The following is a 21,018-nucleotide window of genomic DNA, read 5'->3' as shown; positions in this document are numbered from 1 at the left end:
ACGGAGTCGGCAAGGCCGCAGTAGGTGTCGATTTCCCCATCTGCCCTCAGACCCCTCACTCATCTCCCTCCCCCAGACATACCCTACTCCCCCTCCCCTCAGACCCCTCACTCATCACCCTCCCCCAGGCGTACCCTACTCCCCCTCCCCTCAGACCCCTCACTCATCTCCCTCCCCCTGGCGTACCCTACTCCCCCTCCGCTCAGACCCCTCACTCATCTCCCTCCCCCAGGCATACCCTACTCCCCCTCCCCTCAGACCCCTCACTCATCTCCCTCCCCCTGGCGTACCCTACTCCCCCTCCGCTCAGACCCCTCACTCATCACCCTCCCCCGGTGTACCCTACTCCCCCTCCCCTCAGACCCCTCACTCATCACCCTCCCCCGGTGTACCCTACTCCCCCTCCCCTCAGACCCCTCACTCATCTCCCTCCCCCAGGCATACCCTACTCCCCCTCCCCTCAGACCCCCTCACTCATCACCCTCCCCCGGTGTACCCTATTCCCCCTCCCCTCAGACCCCTCACTCATCACCCTCCCCCAGGCATACCCTACTCCCCCTCCCCTCAGACCCCTCACTCATCTCCCTCCCCCAGGCATACCCTACTCCCCCTCCCCTCAGACCCCTCACTCATCACCCTCCCCCGGTGTACCCTACTCCCCCTCCCCTCAGACCCCTCACTCATCACCCTCCCCCGGTGTACCCTACTCCCCCTCCCCTCAGACCCCTCACTCATCTCCCTCCCCCGGTGTACCCTACTCCCCCTCCCCTCAGACCCCTCACTCATCTCCCTCCCCCAGGCATACCCTACTCCCCCTCCCCTCAGACCCCTCACTCATCTCCCTCCCCCAGGCATACCCTACTCCCCCTCCCCTCAGACCCCTCACTCATCACCCTCCCCCAGGCATACCCTATTCCCCCTCCCCTCAGACCCCTCACTGATCACCCTCCCCCGGTGTACCCTACTCCCCCTCCCTCAGACCCCTCACTCATCTCCCTCCCCCAGGCATACCCTACTCCCCCTCCCCTCAGACCCCTCACTCATCTCCCTCCCCCGGTGTACCCTACTCCCCCTCCGCTCAGACCCCTCACTCATCACCCTCCCCCAGGCATACCCTATTCCCCCTCCCCTCAGACCCCTCACTCATCACCCTCCCCCAGGCATACCCTACTCCCCCTCCCCTCAGACCCCTCACTCATCTCCCTCCCCCGGTGTACCCTACTCCCCCTCCCCTCAGACCCCTCACTCATCTCCCTCCCCCGGTGTACCCTACTCCCCCTCCCCTCAGACCCCTCACTCATCACCCTCCCCCGGTGTACCCTATTCCCCCTCCCCTCAGACCCCTCACTCATCTCCCTCCCCCAGGCATAACCTACTCCCCCTCCCCTCAGACCCCTCACTCATCTCCCTCCCCCGGTGTACCCTACTCCCCCTCCCCTCAGACCCCTCACTCATCTCCCTCCCCGGTGTACCCTATTCCCCCTCCCCTCAGACCCCTCACTCATCTCCCTCCCCCGGTGTACCCTATTCCCCTCCCCTCAGACCCCTCACTCATCTCCCTCCCCCGGTGTACCCTACTCCCCCTCCCCTCAGACCCCTCACTCATCACCCTCCCCCGGTGTACCCTACTCCCCCTCCCCTCAGACCCCTCACTCATCTCCCTCCCCCGGTGTACCCTACTCCCCCTCCCCTCAGACCCCTCACTCATCTCCCTCCCCCGGTGTACCCTACTCCCCCTCCCCTCAGACCCCTCACTCATCTCCCTCCCCCAGGCATACCCTACTCCCCCTCCCCTCAGACCCCTCACTCATCACCCTCCCCCGGTGTACCCTACTCCCCCTCCCCTCAGACCCCTCACTCATCTCCCTCCCCCGGTGTACCCTACTCCCCCTCCCCTCAGACCCCTCACTCATCTCCCTCCCCCGGTGTACCCTACTCCCCCTCCCCTCAGACCCCTCACTCATCACCCTCCCCCGGTGTACCCTACTCCCCCTCCACTCAGACCCCTCACTCATCTCCCTCCCCCGGTGTACCCTACTCCCCCTCCCCTCAGACCCCTCACTCATCTCCCTCCCCCAGGCATACCCTACTCCCCCTCCCCTCAGACCCCTCACTCATCACCCTCCCCAGGCGTACCCTACTCCCCTCCCCTCAGACCCCTCACTCATCTCCCTCCCCCCGGTGTACCCTATTCCCCCTCCCCTCAGACCTCTCACTCATCACCCTCCCCCAGGCATACCCTACTCCCCCTCCCCTCAGACCCCTCACTCATCACCCTCCCCCTGGCGTACCCTACTCCCCCTCCCCTCAGACCCCTCACTCATCTCCCTCCCCCGGTGTACCCTACTCCCCCTCCCCTCAGACCCCTCACTCATCACCCTCCCCCAGGCATAACCTACTCCCCCTCCCCTCAGACCCCTCACTCATCTCCCTCCCCCGGTGTACCCTACTCCCCCTCCCCTCAGACCCCTCACTCATCACCCTCCCCCGGTGTACCCTATTCCCCCTCCCCTCAGACCCCTCACTCATCTCCCTCCCCCAGGCGTACCCTACTCCCCCTCCTCTCAGACCCCTCACTCATCTCCCTCCCCCAGGCATACCCTACTCCCCCTCCTCTCAGACCCCTCACTCATCTCCCTCCCCCAGGCATACCCTACTCCCCCCTCCCCTCAGACCCCTCACTCATCACCCTCCCCCAGGCGTACCCTACTCCCCCTCCCCTCAGACCCCTCACTCATCTCCCTCCCCCAGGCGTACCCTACTCCCCCTCCCCTCAGACCTCTCACTCATCTCCCTCCCCCGGTGTACCCTACTCCCCCTCCCTCAGACCCCTCACTCATCACCCTCCCCCGGTGTACCCTACTCCCCCTCCCCTCAGACCCCTCACTCATCTCCCTCCCCCAGGCATACCCTACTCCCCCTCCCCTCAGACCCCTCACTCATCACCCTCCCCCGGTGTACCCTACTCCCCCTCCCCTCAGACCCCTCACTCATCACCCTCCCCCGGTGTACCCTACTCCCCCTCCCCTCAGACCCCTCACTCATCACCCTCCCCCGGTGTACCCTACTCCCCCTCCCCTCAGACCCCTCACTCATCACCCTCCCCCGGTGTACCCTACTCCCCCTCCCCTCAGACCCCTCACTCATCACCCTCCCCCTGGCGTACCCTACTCCCCCTCCCCTCAGACCCCTCACTCATCACCCTCCCCCAGGCATACCCTACTCCCCCTCCCCTCAGACCCCTCACTCATCTCCCTCCCCCAGGCATACCCTACTCCCCCTCCCCTCAGACCCCTCACTCATCACCCTCCCCCGGTGTACCCTACTCCCCCTCCCCTCAGACCCCTCACTCATCTCCCTCCCCCGGTGTACCCTACTCCCCCTCCCCTCAGACCCCTCACTCATCACCCTCCCCCGGTGTACCCTACTCCCCTCCCCTCAGACCCCTCACTCATCTCCCTCCCCCAGGCATACCCTACTCCCCCTCCCCTCAGACCCCTCACTCATCTCCCTCCCCCGGTGTACCCTACTCCCCCTCCCCTCAGACCCCTCACTCATCTCCCTCCCCCAGACATACCCTACTCCCCCTCCCCTCAGACCCCTCACTCATCACCCTTCCCCAGGCATACCCTACTCCCCCTCCCTCAGACCCCTCACTCATCACCCTCCCCCAGGCATACCCTACTCCCCCTCCCCTCAGACCCCTCACTCATCTCCCTCCCCCCTGGCATACCCTAACTCCCCCTCCCCTCAGACCCCTCACTTATCTCCCTCCCCCGGTGTACCCTATTCCCCCTCCCCTCAGACCCCTCACTCATCACCCTCCCCCAGGCGTACCCTACTCCCCCTCCCCTCAGACCCCTCACTCATCTCCCTCCCCCGGTGTACCCTACTCCCCCTCCGCTCAGACCCCTCACTCATCACCCTCCCCCGGTGTACCCTACTCCCCCTCCCCTCAGACCCCTCACTCATCTCCCTCCCCCGGTGTACCCTACTCCCCCTCCCCTCAGACCCCTCACTCATCACCCTCCCCCGGTGTACCCTATTCCCCCTCCGCTCAGACCCCTCACTCATCTCCCTCCCCCAGGCATACCCTACTCCCCCTCCCCTCAGACCCCTCACTCATCTCCCTCCCCCTGGCGTACCCTATTCCCCTCCCCTCAGACCCCTCACTCATCTCCCTCCCCCGGTGTACCCTACTCCCCCTCCCCTCAGACCCCTCACTCATCACCCTCCCCCGGTGTACCCTACTCCCCCTCCCCTCAGACCCCTCACTCATCTCCCTCCCCCGGTGTACCCTACTCCCCCTCCCCTCAGACCCCTCACTCATCACCCTCCCCCGGTGTACCCTACTCCCCCTCCCCTCAGACCCCTCACTCATCTCCCTCCCCCGGTGTACCCTACTCCCCCTCCCCTCAGACCCCTCACTCATCTCCCTCCCCCGGTGTACCCTACTCCCCCTCCCCTCAGACCCCTCACTCATCACCCTCCCCCGGTGTACCCTACTCCCCCTCCCCTCAGACCCCTCACTCATCACCCTCCCCCTGTGTACCCTACTCCCCCTCCCCTCAGACCCCTCACTCATCACCCTCCCCCTGTGTACCCTACTCCCCCTCCCCTCAGACCCCTCACTCATCTCCCTCCCCCGGTGTACCCTACTCCCCCTCCCCTCAGACCCCTCACTCATCTCCCTCCCCCGGTGTACCCTATTCCCCCTCCCCTCAGACCCCTCACTCATCTCCCTCCCCCAGGCATACCCTACTCCCCCTCCCCTCAGACCCCTCACTCATCACCCTCCCTCAGGCATACCCTACTCCCCCTCCGCTCAGACCCCTCACTCATCACCCTCCCCCGGTGTACCCTACTCCCCCTCCCCTCAGACCCCTCACTCATCTCCCTCCCCCAGGCATACCCTACTCCCCCTCCCCTCAGACCCCTCACTCATCACCCTCCCCCGGTGTACCCTATTCCCCCTCCCCTCAGACCCCTCACTCATCACCCTCCCCCGGTGTACCCTATTCCCCCTCCCCTCAGACCCCTCACTCATCACCCTCCCCCAGGCATACCCTATTCCCCCTCCGCTCAGACCCCTCACTCATCACCCTCCCCCGGTGTACCCTACTCCCCCTCCCCTCAGACCCCTCACTCATCACCCTCCCCCGGTGTACCCTATTCCCCCTCCCCTCAGACCCCTCACTCATCACCCTCCCCCGGTGTACCCTACTCCCCCTCCCCTCAGACCCCTCACTCATCTCCCTCCCCCAGGCATACCCTACTCCCCCTCCCCTCAGACCCCTCACTCATCTCCCTCCCCCAGGCATACCCTACTCCCCCTCCCCTCAGACCCCTCACTCATCACCCTCCCCCAGGCATACCCTATTCCCCCTCCCCTCAGACCCCTCACTGATCACCCTCCCCCGGTGTACCCTACTCCCCCTCCCCTCAGACCCCTCACTCATCTCCCTCCCCCAGGCATACCCTACTCCCCCTCCCCTCAGACCCCTCACTCATCTCCCTCCCCCAGGCATACCCTACTCCCCCTCCCCTCAGACCCCTCACTCATCACCCTCCCCCGGTGTACCCTATTCCCCCTCCCCTCAGACCCCTCACTCATCACCCTCCCCCAGGCATACCCTACTCCCCCTCCCCTCAGACCCCTCACTCATCTCCCTCCCCCGGTGTACCCTACTCCCCCTCCCCTCAGACCCCTCACTCATCACCCTCCCCCGGTGTACCCTACTCCCCCTCCCCTCAGACCCCTCACTCATCTCCCTCCCCCGGTGTACCCTACTCCCCCTCCCCTCAGACCCCTCACTCATCACCCTCCCCGGTGTACCCTACTCCCCCTCCCCTCAGACCCCTCACTCATCTCCCTCCCCCGGTGTACCCTACTCCCCCTCCCCTCAGACCCCTCACTCATCACCCTCCCCCGGTGTACCCTATTCCCCCTCCCCTCAGACCCCTCACTCATCACCCTCCCCCAGGCATACCCTACTCCCCCTCCCCTCAGACCCCTCACTCATCACCCTCCCCCAGGCATACCCTACTCCCCCTCCCCTCAGACCCCTCACTCATCACCCTCCCCCGGTGTACCCTACTCCCCCTCCCCTCAGACCCCTCACTCATCTCCCTCCCCCGGTGTACCCTACTCCCCCTCCCCTCAGACCCCTCACTCATCACCCTCCCCCAGGCATACCCTACTCCCCCTCCCCTCAGACCCCTCACTCATCTCCCTCCCCCAGGCATACCCTACTCCCCTCCCCTCAGACCCCTCACTCATCACCCTCCCCCGGTGTACCCTATTCCCCCTCCCCTCAGACCCCTCACTCATCACCCTCCCCCAGGCATACCCTACTCCCCCTCCACTCAGACCCCTCACTCATCTCCCTCCCCCGGTGTACCCTATTCCCCCTCCCCTCAGACCCCTCACTCATCACCCTCCCCCGGTGTACCCTACTCCCCCTCCGCTCAGACCCCTCACTCATCACCCTCCCCCAGGCATACCCTATTCCCCCTCCCCTCAGACCCCTCACTCATCTCCCTCCCCCGGTGTACCCTACTCCCCCCCCCTCAGACCCCTCACTCATCTCCCTCCCCCGGTGTACCCTATTCCCCCTCCCCTCAGACCCCTCACTCATCTCCCTCCCCCAGGCATACCCTACTCCCCCTCCCCTCAGACCCCTCACTCATCTCCCTCCCCCGGTGTACCCTATTCCCCCTCCCCTCAGACCCCTCACTCATCACCCTCCCCCGGTGTACCCTATTCCCCCTCCCCTCAGACCCCTCACTCATCACCCTCCCCCGGTGTACCCTATTCCCCCTCCCCTCAGACCCCTCACTCATCACCCTCCCCCGGTGTACCCTACTCCCCCTCCCCTCAGACCCCTCACTCATCACCCTCCCCCGGTGTACCCTACTCCCCCTCCCCTCAGACCCCTCACTCATCTCCCTCCCCCTGGCATACCCTACTCCCCCTCCCCTCAGACCCCTCACTCATCTCCCTCCCCCGGTGTACCCTATTCCCCCTCCCCTCAGACCCCTCACTCATCACCCTCCCCCGGTGTACCCTATTCCCCTCCCCTCAGACCCCTCACTCATCACCCTCCCCCGGTGTACCCTACTCCCCCTCCCCTCAGACCTCTCACTCATCACCCTCCCGTCACCCCCGGTGTACCCTACTCCCCCTCCCCTCAGACCCCTCACTCATCACCCTCCCCCGGTGTACCCTACTCCCCCTCCCCTCAGACCCCTCACTCATCTCCCTCCCCGGTGTACCCTACTCCCCCTCCCCTCAGACCCCTCACTCATCACCCTCCCCCGGTGTACCCTATTCCCCCTCCCCTCAGACCCCTCACTCATCACCCTCCCCCGGTGTACCCTACTCCCCCTCCCCTCAGACCCCTCACTCATCACCCTCCCCCAGTGTACCCTACTCCCCCTCCCCTCAGACCCCTCACTCATCACCCTCCCCCAGGCATACCCTACTCCCCCTCCCCTCAGACCCCTCACTCATCTCCCTCCCCCGGTGTACCCTACTCCCCCTCCTCTCAGACCCCTCACTGATCACCCTCCCCCGGTGTACCCTACTCCCCCTCCCCTCAGACCCCTCACTCATCACCCTCCCCCGGTGTACCCTATTCCCCTCCCCTCAGACCCCTCACTCATCACCCTCCCCCGGTGTACCCTACTCCCCCTCCCCTCAGACCCCTCACTCATCTCCCTCCCCCGGTGTACCCTACTCCCCCTCCCCTCAGACCCCTCACTCATCACCCTCCCCCGGTGTACCCTACTCCCCCTCCCCTCAGACCCCTCACTCATCACCCTCCCCCGGTGTACCCTACTCCCCCTCCGCTCAGACCCCTCACTCATCTCCCTCCCCCAGTGTACCCTACTCCCCCTCCCCTCAGACCCCTCACTCATCACCCTCCCCCAGACGTACCCTACTCCCCCTCCCCTCAGACCCCTCACTCATCACCCTCCCCCGGTGTACCCTATTCCCCCTCCCCTCAGACCCCTCACTCATCACCCTCCCCCAGGCATACCCTACTCCCCCTCCCCTCAGACCCCTCACTCATCACCCTCCCCCAGGCATACCCTACTCCCCCTCCCCTCAGACCCCTCACTCATCACCCTCCCCCGGTGTACCCTACTCCCCCTCCCCTCAGACCCCTCACTCATCACCCTCCCCCAGGCATACCCTACTCCCCCTCCCCTCAGACCCCTCACTCATCACCCTCCCCCTGGCATACCCTACTCCCCCTCCCCTCAGACCCCTCACTCATCACCCTCCCCCGGTGTACCCTACTCCCCCTCCCCTCAGACCCCTCACTCATCTCCCTCCCCCGGTGTACCCTATTCCCCCTCCCCTCAGACCCCTCACTCATCACCCTCCCCCGGTGTACCCTACTCCCCCTCCCCTCAGACCCTCACTCATCACCCTCCCCCGGTGTACCCTACTCCCCCTCCCCTCAGACCCCTCACTCATCACCCTCCCCCGGTGTACCCTACTCCCCCTCCCCTCAGACCCCTCACTCATCTCCCTCCCCCAGACATACCCTACTCCCCCTCCCCTCAGACCCCTCACTCATCACCCTCCCCCAGGCATACCCTACTCCCCCTCCCCTCAGACCCCTCACTCATCACCCTCCCCCAGGCATACCCTACTCCCCCTCCCCTCAGACCCCTCACTCATCACCCTCCCCCAGGCATACCCTACTCCCCCTCCCCTCAGACCCCTCACTCATCACCCTCCCTCGGTGTACCCTACTCCCCCTCCCCTCAGACCCCTCACTCATCTCCCTCCCCCAGGCATACCCTACTCCCCCTCCCCTCAGACCCCTCACTCATCACCCTCCCCCGGTGTACCCTACTCCCCCTCCCCTCAGACCCCTCACTCATCACCCTCCCCCTGTGTACCCTACTCCCCCTCCCCTCAGACCCCTCACTCATCACCCTCCCCCAGGCATACCCTACTCCCCCTCCCCTCAGACCCCTCACTCATCACCCTCCCCCAGGCATACCCTATTCCCCCTCCGCTCAGACCCCTCACTCATCACCCTCCCCCGGTGTACCCTACTCCCCCTCCCCTCAGACCCCTCACTCATCTCCCTCCCCCGGTGTACCCTACTCCCCCTCCCCTCAGACCCCTCACTCATCTCCCTCCCCAGGCATACCCTACTCCCCCTCCCCTCAGACCCCTCACTCATCACCCTCCCCCGGTGTACCCTATTCCCCCTCCCCTCAGACCCCTCACTCATCACCCTCCCCCAGGCATACCCTACTCCCCCTCCCCTCAGACCCCTCACTCATCTCCCTCCCCCAGGCATACCCTACTCCCCCTCCCCTCAGACCCCTCACTCATCACCCTCCCCCGGTGTACCCTATTCCCCCTCCCCTCAGACCCCTCACTCATCACCCTCCCCCAGGCATACCCTACTCCCCCTCCCCTCAGACCCCTCACTCATCTCCCTCCCCCAGGCATACCCTACTCCCCCTCCCCTCAGACCCCTCACTCATCACCCTCCCCCGGTGTACGCTATTCCCCCTCCCCTCAGACCCCTCACTCATCTCCCTCCCCCGGTGTACCCTATTCCCCCTCCCCTCAGACCCCTCACATCTCCCTCCCCCAGGCATACCCTACTCCCCCTCCCCTCAGACCCCTCACTCATCACCCTCCCCCGGTGTACCCTACTCCCCCTCCCCTCAGACCCCTCACTCATCTCCCTCCCCCAGACATACCCTACTCCCCCTCCCCTCAGACCCCTCACTCATCACCCTCCCCCGGTGTACCCTACTCCCCCTTCCCTCAGACCCCTCACTCATCTCCCTCCCCCGGTGTACCCTACTCCCCCTCCCCTCAGACCCCTCACTCATCTCCCTCCCCCAGGCATACCCTACTCCCCCTCCCCTCAGACCCCTCACTCATCTCCCTCCCCCAGGCATACCCTATTCCCCCTCCGCTCAGACCCCTCACTCATCACCCTCCCCCAGGCATACCCTACTCCCCCTCCCCTCAGACCCCTCACTCATCTCCCTCCCCCGGTGTACCCTACTCCCCCTCCACTCAGACCCCTCACTCATCACCCTCCCCCGGTGTACCCTACTCCCCCTCCCCTCAGACCCCTCACTCATCTCCCTCCCCCGGTGTACGCTATTCCCCTCCCCTCAGACCCCTTACTCATCACCCTCCCCCAGGCGTACCCTACTCCCCCTCCCCTCAGACCCCTCACTCATCACCCTCCCCCGGTGTACCCTACTCCCCCTCCCCTCAGACCCCTCACTCATCACCCTCCCCCAGGCATACCCTATTCCCCCTCCCCTCAGACCCCTCACTCATCTCCCTCCCCCAGGCATACCCTATTCCCCCTCCCCTCAGACCCCTCACTCATCACCCTCCCCCGGTGTACCCTACTCCCCCTCCCCTCAGACCCCTCACTCATCACCCTCCCCCAGGCATACCCTACTCCCCCTCCTCTCAGACCCCTCACTCATCTCCCTCCCCCAGGCATACCCTACTCCCCCTCCTCTCAGACCCCTCACTCATCACCCTCCCCCGGTGTACCCTATTCCCCCTCCCCTCAGACCCCTCACTCATCTCCCTCCCCCGGTGTACCCTACTCCCCCTCCCCTCAGACCCCTCACTCATCTCCCTCCCCCGGTGTACCCTACTCCCCCTCCTCTCAGACCCCTCACTCATCTCCCTCCCCCAGGCATACCCTACTCCCCCTCCGCTCAGACCCCTCACTCATCTCCCTCCCCCGGTGTACCCTACTCCCCCTCCCCTCAGACCCCTCACTCATCACCCTCCCCCAGGCATACCCTACTCCCCCTCCCCTCAGACCCCTCACTCATCTCCCTCCCCCGGTGTACCCTACTCCCCCTCCCCTCAGACCCCTCACTCATCTCCCTCCCCCGGTGTACCCTACTCCCCCTCCCCTCAGACCCCTCACTCATCTCCCTCCCCCGGTGTACCCTATTCCCCCTCCCCTCAGACCCCTCACTCATCACCCTCCCCCAGGCATACCCTATTCCCCCTCCCCTCAGACCCCTCACTCATCTCCCTCCCCCAGGCATACCCTACTCCCCCTCCCCTCAGACCCCTCACTCATCACCCTCCCCCAGGCATACCCTATTCCCCCTCCCCTCAGACCCCTCACTCATCACCCTCCCCCAGACGTACCCTACTCCCCCTCCCCTCAGACCCCTCACTCATCTCCCTCCCCCGGTGTACCCTACTCCCCTCCCCTCAGACCCCTCACTCATCACCCTCCCCCAGGCATACCCTACTCCCCCTCCCCTCAGACCCCTCACTCATCTCCCTCCCCCAGGCATACCCTACTCCCCCTCCACTCAGACCCCTCACTCATCACCCTCCCCCGGTGTACCCTACTCCCCCTCCCCTCAGACCTCTCACTCATCACCCTTCCCCAGGCATACCCTACTCCCCCTCCCCTCAGACCCCTCACTCATCTCCCTCCCCCAGGCATACCCTACTCCCCCCCCCTCAGACCCCTCACATCTCCCTCCCCCAGGCATACCCTATTCCCCCTCCACTCAGACCCCTCACTCATCTCCCTCCCCCGGTGTACCCTACTCCCCCTCCCCTCAGACCCCTCACTCATCACCCTCCCCCTGGCGTACCCTACTCCCCCTCCCCTCAGACCCCTCACTCATCTCCCTCCCCCGGTGTACCCTACTCCCCCTCCCCTCAGACCCCTCACTCATCTCCCTCCCCCAGGCATACCCTACTCCCCCTCCCCTCAGACCCCTCACTCATCACCCTCCCCCGGTGTACCCTACTCCCCCTCCCCTCAGACCCCTCACTCATCTCCCTCCCCCAGGCATACCCTACTCCCCCTCCCCTCAGACCCCTCACTCATCACCCTCCCCCGGTGTACCCTATTCCCCCTCCCCTCAGACCCCTCACTCATCACCCTCCCCCAGGCGTACCCTACTCCCCCTCCCCTCAGACCCCTCACTCATCTCCCTCCCCCAGGCGTACCCTACTCCCCCTCCCCTCAGACCCCTCACTCATCTCCCTCCCCCGGTGTACCCTATTCCCCCTCCCCTCAGACCCCTCACTCATCTCCCTCCCCCAGGCATACCCTACTCCCCCTCCCCTCAGACCCCTCACTCATCACCCTCCCCCAGGCATACCCTATTCCCCCTCCCCTCAGACCCCTCACTCATCTCCCTCCCCCGGTGTACCCTACTCCCCCTCCCCTCAGACCCCTCACTCATCACCCTCCCCCGGTGTACCCTACTCCCCCTCCCCTCAGACCCCTCACTCATCTCCCTCCCCCAGGCATACCCTACTCCCCCTCCCCTCAGACCCCTCACTCATCTCCCTTCCCCGGTGTACCCTATTCCCCTCCCCTCAGACCCCTCACTCATCACCCTCACTCAGGCATACCCTACTCCCCCTCCCCTCAGACCCCCATCTGCCCTCCCCCAGACATACCCTACTCCCCCTCCCCTCAGACCCCCATCTGCCCTCCCCCAGACATACCCTACTCCCCCCCTCAGACCCCTCACTCATCACCCTCCCCCAGACATACCCTACTCCCCCTCCCCTCAGACCCCTCACTCATCACCCTTCCCCAGGCATACCCTACTCCCCCTCCCCTCAGACCCCTCACTCATCACCCTCCCCCTGGCATACCCTACTCCCCCTCCCCTCAGACCCCTCACTCATCACCCTCCCCCGGTGTACCCTACTCCCCCTCCCCTCAGACCCCTCACTCATCACCCTCCCCCGGTGTACCCTATTCCCCTCCCCTCAGACCCCTCACTCATCACCCTCCCCCGGTGTACCCTACTCCCCCTCCCCTCAGACCCCTCACTCATCACCCTCCCCCGGTGTACCCTACTCCCCCTCCCCTCAGACCCCTCACTCATCTCCCTCCCCCGGTGTACCCTACTCCCCTCCCCTCAGACCCCTCACTCATCTCCCTCCCCCAGGCATACCCTACTCCCCCTCCCCTCAGACCCCTCATTACCCTCCCCCAGGCATACCCTACTCCCCTCCCCTCAGACCCCTCATCACCCTGCCCCAGGCATACCCTACTCCCCCTCCCCTCAGACCCCTCGCTCATCACCCTCCCCAGGCATACCCTACTCCCCCTCCCCTCAGACCCCTCACTCATCACCCTCCCCCAGACATACCCTACTCCCCCTCCTCTCAGACCCCTCACTCATCTCCTTCCCCAAGGAATACCCTACTCCCCCTCCGCTCAGACCCCTCACTCATCACCCTCCCCCAGACATACCCTATACCCCCTCCCCTCAGACCCCTCGCTCATCACCCTCCAACAGGCATACCCTACTCCCCCTCCCCTCAGACCTCTCACTCATCACCCTCCCTCAGGCATACCCTACTGCCCCTCCCCTCAGACCCCTCACTCATCACCCTCCCCCAGACATACCCTACTCCCCCTCCCCTCAGACCCCCATCTGCCCTCAGACCCCTCACTCATCACCCTCCCCCAGGCATACCCTACTCCCCCTCCCCTCAGACTCCTCACTCATCACCCTCCCCCAGGCATACCCTACTCCCCCCCCTCAGACCCCTCGCTCATCACCCTCTCCCAGACATACCCTACTCCCCCTCGCCTCAGACCCCTCACTCATCACCCTCCCCCAGACATACCCTACTCCCCCTCCCCTCAGACCCCTCACTCATCACCCTCCCCCAGACATACCCTACTCCCCCTCTCCTCGGACCCCTCACTCATCTCCCTCCCTATGGCGTACCTTATTCCTCCTCCCCTCAGACCCCCCCGTCTGCCCTCAGACCCCTCACTCATCACCCTCCCCCAGGCATAACCTACTCCCCCTCCCCTCAGACCCCTCACTCATCACCCTTCCCCAGGCATACCCTACTCCCCCTCCCCTCAGACCCCTCACTCATCACCCTCACCCAGGCATACCCTACTCCCCCTCCTCTCAGACCCCTCGCTCATCTCCCTCCCCCGGCATACCCTACTCCCCCTCCCCTCAGACCCCTCACTCATCACCCTCCCCCAGGCATACCCTACTCCCCCTCCTCTCAGACCCCTCACTCATCACCCTCCCCCAGACGTACCCTACTCCCCCTCCCCTCAGACCCCTCACTCATCACCCTCCCCCAGACGTACCCTACTCCCCCTCCCCTCAGACCCCTCACTCATCACCCTCCCCCAGGCATACCCTACTCCCCCTCCCCTCAGACCCCTCACTCATCACCCTTCCCCAGGCATACCCTATTCCCCCTCCCCTCAGACCCCTCACTCATCACCCTCACCCAGGCATACCCTACTCCCCCTCCTCTCAGACCCCTCGCTCATCTCCCTCCCCCGGCATACCCTACTCCCCCTCCCCTCAGACCCCTCACTCATCACCCTCCCCCAGGCATACCCTACTCCCCCTCCCCTCAGACCCCTCACTCATCACCCTCCCCCAGACGTACCCTACTCCTCCTCCCCTCAGACCCCTCACTCATCACCCTCCCCCAGACGTACCCTACTCCCCCTCCCCTCAGACCCCTCACTCATCACCCTCCCCCAGACGTACCCTACTCCCCCTCCCCTCAGACCCCTCACTCATCACCCTCCCCCAGGCATACCCTACTCCCCCTCCCCTCAGACCCCTCACTCATCACCCTTCCCCAGGCATACCCTATTCCCCCTCCCCTCAGACCCCCGTCTGCCCTCCGACACCCCCGTGTCCCCTAACCCCGTCTCCCCTGACTCCCGGTCACAGCTTCCTTCCTGAGGCATACCCTATTCCCCCTCCCTTAGTCTCCCCTCACCCCCACACCTCATCTCACTCCTCCAAACGCACCTCATCCCTCATCCCACACTCATCTCCCTCACCACACACCTCACTGTTTCCCCATCACCCTTCATCCACCACTCACCCCCTCCCCCAGATGCACCCCTGTTCCCCCACCCTGCCTCAGGGGCACATCCACGCCCCCATCGCACAGTCTTTCCATTCTCCTTCCCCTCCCCTTCCCTCATCACTCACTGTCACGCTCTCTTGCCTCTCCTCTACCCTCCTCCTTGCACCTCGCCCCATCTGGCAGTGTGACCGCCTGGCCCAGGACTGCGCGATGGAGCTGAGGAGACACGGAGTCTCGTACGTGTCCCTGTGGCCGGGAGCCGTCCGCACCGAAACCATCACCGGATTCATCCGTGACAGCCCGCTGGAGACCCCCAGCGACATACAGGTCAGGGATCCTCAACAGCTCCACGGGAGATCCTGTGGGATCTGGGCAGGGTGGGGGAGTTGTACGTCTGGGGGGGCTGCGGGGTTTACAGAGGGCGTTCCCTCCAGGTGATTCTGAAAGGGGGGGATCTGCAGAGACCTGCTGGGGTAGAGGTGGTGAGTGGGTCCATACAGGGTGTGCCGGAACGGGAGGGGGTCAGTGGGGTGGGGGGTGTCAGACACGATGGGGTTGGTGTGAGGGGGACTGGACGAAAATTGGGGAGAGGGTCGGCTGAACCATTTCTTTGGCCTGGTTACAGTTCGCCCAACTTGTCGCCAGCGGGGAGACGCCGGAGATGAGCGGCCTCTGCATCGTTGCCTTGGCCACGGGTGAGAACCACTCAACCCCACCATCTCCCCATCCCACTGCCCCATACCCACCATCCCTCTGCCCCATCCCCCCATCTCCCCATCCCACTGCCCCATCCCCCATCTCCCCATCTCCCCATCTCCCCATCTCCCCATCCCCCATCTCCCCATCTCCCCATCCCCCATCTCCCCATCTCCCCATCCCCCATCTCCCCATCCCCCCATCTCCCCATCCCACTGCCCCATCCCCATCCCCCATCTCCCCATCCCCCATCTTCCCATCCCACTGCCCCATACCCACCATCCCTCTGCCCCATCCCCCATCTCCCCAACCCCCATCTCCCCATCCCACTGCCCCATCCCCCACCCCCCATCCCTCTGCCCCATCCCCCATCTCCCCATTCCCCATCCCCCATCTCCCCATTCCCCATCTTCCCATCCCACTGCCCCATCCCCCATCTCCCCATCCCACTGCCCCATCCCCCATCCCACTGCCCCATACCCACCATCCCTCTGCCCCATCCCCCATCTTGCCATCCCCCATCTTCCCATCCCCCATCTCCCCATCCCTCTGCCCCATCCCCCATCTTCCCATCCCTCTGCCCCATCCCCCCATCTCCCCCTTCCCATCCCCCCATCTCCCCATCCCCCCATCTCCCCATCCCCTCATCTTCCCATCCCTCTGCCCCATTCCCCCATCTCCCCATCTTCCCATCCCCCCATCTCCCCATTCCTCTGCCCCATCCCCCATCTCCCCATCCCTCTGCCCCATCTCCCCATCCCTCTGCCCCATCCCCCCATCCCTCTGCCCCATCTCCCCATCCCCTGCCCCATCCCCCCATCTCTGCCATCCCTCTGCCCCATCCCCCCATCTCTGCCATCCCTCTGCCCCATCCCCTCATCTCTGCCATCCCTCTGCCCCATCCCCCATCTCCCCATCCCTCTGCCCCATTCCCCCATCTCCCCATCTTCCCATCCCCTCATCTTCCCATCCCTCTGCCCCATTCCCCCATCTCCCCATCCCTCTGCCCCATTCCCCCATCTCCCCCATCTTCCCATCCCCCATCTCCTCATCCCTCTGCTCCATCCCCCCATCTCCCCATTCCTCTGCCCCATCCCCCATCTCCCCATCCCTCTGCCCCATCCCCCCATCCCTCTGCCCCATCTCCCCATCCCTCTGCCCCATCCCCCCATCTCTGCCATCCCTCTGCCCCATCCCCCCATCTCTGCCATCCCTCTGCCCCATCCCCCCATCTCCCCATCCCTCTGCCCCATTCCCCCATCTTCCCATCCCCCTCTCCCCATCCCTCTGCCCCATCCCCCATCTCCCCATCCCTCTGCCTCATCCCCCCATCTCCCCATACCTCTGCCCCATCCCCATCTCCCCATCCCTCTGCCCCATACCCCCATCTCCCCATCCGCCATCCCCTCCTCCCCATCCCCCTCCCCTCCTCCCACATCCCTCTGTGCCATCCCCTCCCCTCCTCCCTATCCCCCTCCCCTCCTCCCTATCTCCCTCCCCTCCTCCCACATCCCTCTGCTCCCTCCTCCTCCTCCTCCTCCCCATCCCCCTCCCGTCCTCATCCCCACCCCTCCTCACCATCCTCTTCCCCTCCTCCCCCTTTTCACCCCTACTCTTCACCATCCCCCTCCACTCCTCTCCTCGCCTCTCCAAACGCCTACCCCTCCGCACCCTCGTTCTGCTCCCTGCCCGTCCAGTCCACTGTTTTCTGTCCCCTTGCCCCCCTGAGCTCTGTGCTTTCGTCCCTCTCCGTCAGGGTCAGCCTGACCCCATGTTCAAAGTCCAAAGTAAATTTATTATCAGACCATAGAATTGTCCTCATTCACAACCCTGAGATTCACGTTCTTCTGGGCATTCACAGTAAACGTAATAGATTTAACAGAAAATGACAGGACACATGGAGACGGACAAACAACCAACGTGCAAAAGGCAAACTGTGAAAATACAAAAACAAACTAAATAATAATAATATATCCTGTAAATGAGTATCGAGAACGTGAGATGAGGAATCTGTAAGTTATGGAATGAGTTCAGTGTCGGGGTGAGTGAAGTTATCCCCTCTGGTTCAGGGGCCTGATGGCTGAGGAGTTGTAACTGTGCCTGAACCTGGTAGTGTGGGTCTTGAGGCTCCTGTATGTCCTCGACGGCAGCAGCGAGACGAGAGCGTGTCCTGGATGGCGGGGGTCCCTGGTGATGGATGCCACTGCTTGTGGGCGTGCGCAGTGATGGGGAGGGCTTCACCTGTGGTGGACTGGGCCGTAGGAGCTTCCGTCCACGGGTACTGGCATCCACGAGCATCATCCTGCTGTGGCATCAGCTCAGTCCTTCTGTCAACCTGTGCCCAACTCCCTGTCTATGTACCTCACTCAGTAACCCCACCATGTATCCGCCTCCTCTTTAAATAACCTGATCCCCCCCCCCACCATCCAGGCACTCACCACCTCCCTGAAAAACTTCCGACACCCTCCACCTTCCTTTCACTGTTAAATGCCCGTGTCCTCTGATCTTGTGATCTTGAAATCCTCTCCACTTGAGACTTTCCCACTGGTGGGAACATCTCCACATCTTCCCCGTCAACCCCTCAGTACACTCCACCCCCTCAATTCATTTTCTGGAACTCCAAAAAAGAGCACGGACCTAATTTCAGGTTGCCCTGACCTCAGTGTTGCCACCTCTCTCCTTCCAGCCAGTCGACACCTCCCCCTCCCACTCAATATCCGCTTTGACCACTGTTGCCCCACTGCCCTGCGTCCCGCATCGTGAAGGTTGCGGCAGAGTGAGACAGAAAGCTCACAAAAGTAAAGAAGTAAATATTGTGGAAGCTGGGGAGTGAGGCAGCGTTCAGAAACCTGGCGGCGGAGGGAGGAGGCTGCCCTTAACGCCGTCAGCTTGCGGCTCCTGTACCTCCTCTCTGCTGGAGACACGGGTTGGTGTGAGGGGGACTGGACGAAGGGTGGGGAGAGAGCATGTTCCAGATATTGAGGGTCCTGGATCATAAATGTCGCCTTCTGAAGGTGTCCGGGTTGGTGGGGAGGCTTATTGATTGAGGGAGAGTGCAGAATAGGGCCTAAGTGAAGCTGACTGACTTCGACCTGCTGCTGATTCTGGGAGCCTCCATAGCAGTCAGCATGCATGCTGTGCACCTGTGGGAATTGGTGACAGACACAATCTCCTCAAACACCTGCCTCTCCATGTAGACAAGAGATCTGCATCTCCAGGTGGTGTTGCAGAGTGTTCAGCTTTTGTGGGCAGCCCCCCAGACAATGCCCCACCATGTCCAGTTCTCTGCTGGCTTGCCTACCTGTATCTCCAGCCGTCTGTGCTCAGATATTCCTGACGGTTGGTTCTGTCTTCTCCGCCTCGCTCTCCTCTGTGATTCCCCCTGTTCCCCCAGCATTCCCATAGCCTTCTGCCTGGCACACACCCTCACTCCCATAGTTTAGCACCTGATCCCTCATAAACTCAGTCTCCTGTAGTTTTCTGCCTGTCCCTTAAAACCCTTTCGCTCTTGTACGTTTCTACCTGTCCACTCAACCCCTCGTTTTCTACCGGTAACTCACTCATTTGCTCTCCACTAATTCCCTCACCCCATATTCTCCTGTAGTATCACACCCATCGGTCACCCCGTGTTCTCCTGTAGTTTCACACCCATCCATCACCCCGTGTTCTGTAGTTTCACACCTGTCCATCACACTGTGTTCTGTAGTTTCACAACCGTCCATCACCCCATGTTCTGTAGTTTCACACCTGTCCATCACACTGTGTTCTGTAGTTTCACACCCGTCCGTCACCCCGTGTTCTGTAGTTTCACACCTGTCCATCACACTGTGTTCTGTAGTTTCACAACCGTCCGTCACCTCGTGTTCTCCTGTAGTTTCACAACCGTCCGTCACCTCGTGTTCTCCTGTAGTTTCACACCCGTCCATCACCCCGTGTTCTCCTGTAGTTTCACAACCGTCCGTCACCTCGTGTTCTCCTATAGTTTCACACCCGTCCATCACCCCGTGTTCTCCTGTAGTTTCACACCCGTCCATCACCCCGTGTTCTCCTGTAGTTTCACACCCGTCCATCACACTGTGTTCTGTAGTTTCACAACCGTCCGTCACCTCGTGTTCTCCTGTAGTTTCACACCCGTCCATCACCCCGTGTTCTCCTGTAGTTTCACACCCGTCCATCACACTGTGTTCTGTAGTTTCACAACCGTCCGTCACCTCGTGTTCTCCTGTAGTTTCACACGCGTCCATCACCCCGTGTTCTCCTGTAGTTTCACACCCGTCCATCACCCCCTGTTCTCCTGTAGTTTCACACGCGTCCATCACCCCGTGTTCTCCTGTAGTTTCACACGCGTCCCTCACCCCATGTTCTGTAGTTTCACACCTGTCCATCACACTGTGTTCTGTAGTTTCACAACCGTCCGTCACCCCCCGTTCTCCTGTAGTTTCACACCCGTCCGTCACCTCGTGTTCTCCTGTAGTTTCACAACCGTCCGTCACCTCGTGTTCTCCTGTAGTTTCACACCCGTCCATCACCCCCTGTTCTCCTGTAGTTTCACACCCGTCCCTCACTGCTCACCTCCTCTGCTCTACAGACAAAAAACTGCTGAAGAAGTCGGGAAGAGTGCACCTGACCTCTGACCTGGCGTCCGAGTATGGGCTGGTGGATGTGGACGGTGAGACCCCCTCCCACTATCTTGCTGGGGTCGGGTTGGGAACGTGGGTGCTGGTGGGGGAGGCTGCGGTCAGTGGCTGGGCTGCTGACCCTGGCCTATTGGTCAGACCAGGTGTCCGAGCTTGACCCTAGCGAGTCTCGGTACAATCCGGAGGCAGGAACTGATGGCGGTGTGGCCAAGTCTGCAGTGACAGGCCTTGCGGCCGATAGATCTGGGTGGCAGAAGTGGCCCTGCTCGGGCCCAATGCCTGCCCCTTTACCCGGCTGTCCTTGGATAGGGAGCACACGGTCGCGATGGGTACAGTGGGGGACGTCCGGGAGCACTGGGCCCTTGGGGTATTGACTGTTTTATAGTCGGCAATAACCATATTTTATTCTGAGTATACTTACTGTCTTGTAAATATTGAATGTCTGTATATTGTGTATCTGTGAAGTCAATAAACTTTTATAGTTTTGTCAAAAAGTTGGGGGTTTGCGGCTGAGACAAGGGCAGGGAGTGGGTCTGCAGACAGATTGGGAGAGTGGGCAGAGTTGTGGCAGGGAATGTGGAGTAGAGGGATTAAAGGTGTGGACTATTTCCTAAAGGGGAGAGAATTTAGAAAGTTGCCAAGGGACTTGGGAGTCTTCGTGCAGGTTAACTTGCAGGTTCCGTTAAAGATGGCGCCGGTAACTGGCGACTCTGCGCGTGCTCTCCCGAGCAAACTGCCCCCTCCACTATCCTATACCCGAGAAACCCTTCTAAACCTCCAATCTAGCAAGATCAAGATCAACAG

General features: G+C 63.0%; 1 protein-coding gene across 1 annotated transcript; it reads left to right on the top strand.

Annotated features, from left to right (window-relative positions):
• Nucleotides 1–6: 6 nt before the first annotated feature.
• LOC140193021 (dehydrogenase/reductase SDR family member 1-like) lies at nucleotides 7–20,386 on the top strand. The gene is made up of 4 exons (XM_072250472.1): nucleotides 7–20; nucleotides 15,065–15,208; nucleotides 15,507–15,576; nucleotides 20,166–20,386. Exons 2-4 carry the CDS (start codon nucleotides 15,092–15,094, stop codon nucleotides 20,369–20,371), a joined length of 393 nt encoding a protein of 130 aa, XP_072106573.1. The 5' UTR covers nucleotides 7–20; nucleotides 15,065–15,091; the 3' UTR covers nucleotides 20,372–20,386.
• The last annotated feature ends 632 nt before the right edge of the window (nucleotides 20,387–21,018 follow it).

Source organism: Mobula birostris, unplaced genomic scaffold (genome assembly GCF_030028105.1).
Source record: "Mobula birostris isolate sMobBir1 unplaced genomic scaffold, sMobBir1.hap1 scaffold_3534, whole genome shotgun sequence".
Classification (NCBI taxonomy): domain Eukaryota; kingdom Metazoa; phylum Chordata; class Chondrichthyes; order Myliobatiformes; family Myliobatidae; genus Mobula; species Mobula birostris.
This window is presented reverse-complemented; position numbering and strand designations above follow the sequence as displayed.

Coding starts and splice junctions, on each gene's coding strand:
- LOC140193021 (XM_072250472.1), top strand. CDS start 15,092: ATGGAGCTGAGGAGACACGGAGTCTCGTACGTGTCCCTGTGGCCGGGA. Junction 15,209..15,506: donor AGACCCCCAGCGACATACAG/GTCAGGGATCCT, acceptor GCCTGGTTACAG/TTCGCCCAACTTGTCGCCAG. Junction 15,577..20,165: donor CATCGTTGCCTTGGCCACGG/GTGAGAACCACT, acceptor TCTGCTCTACAG/ACAAAAAACTGCTGAAGAAG.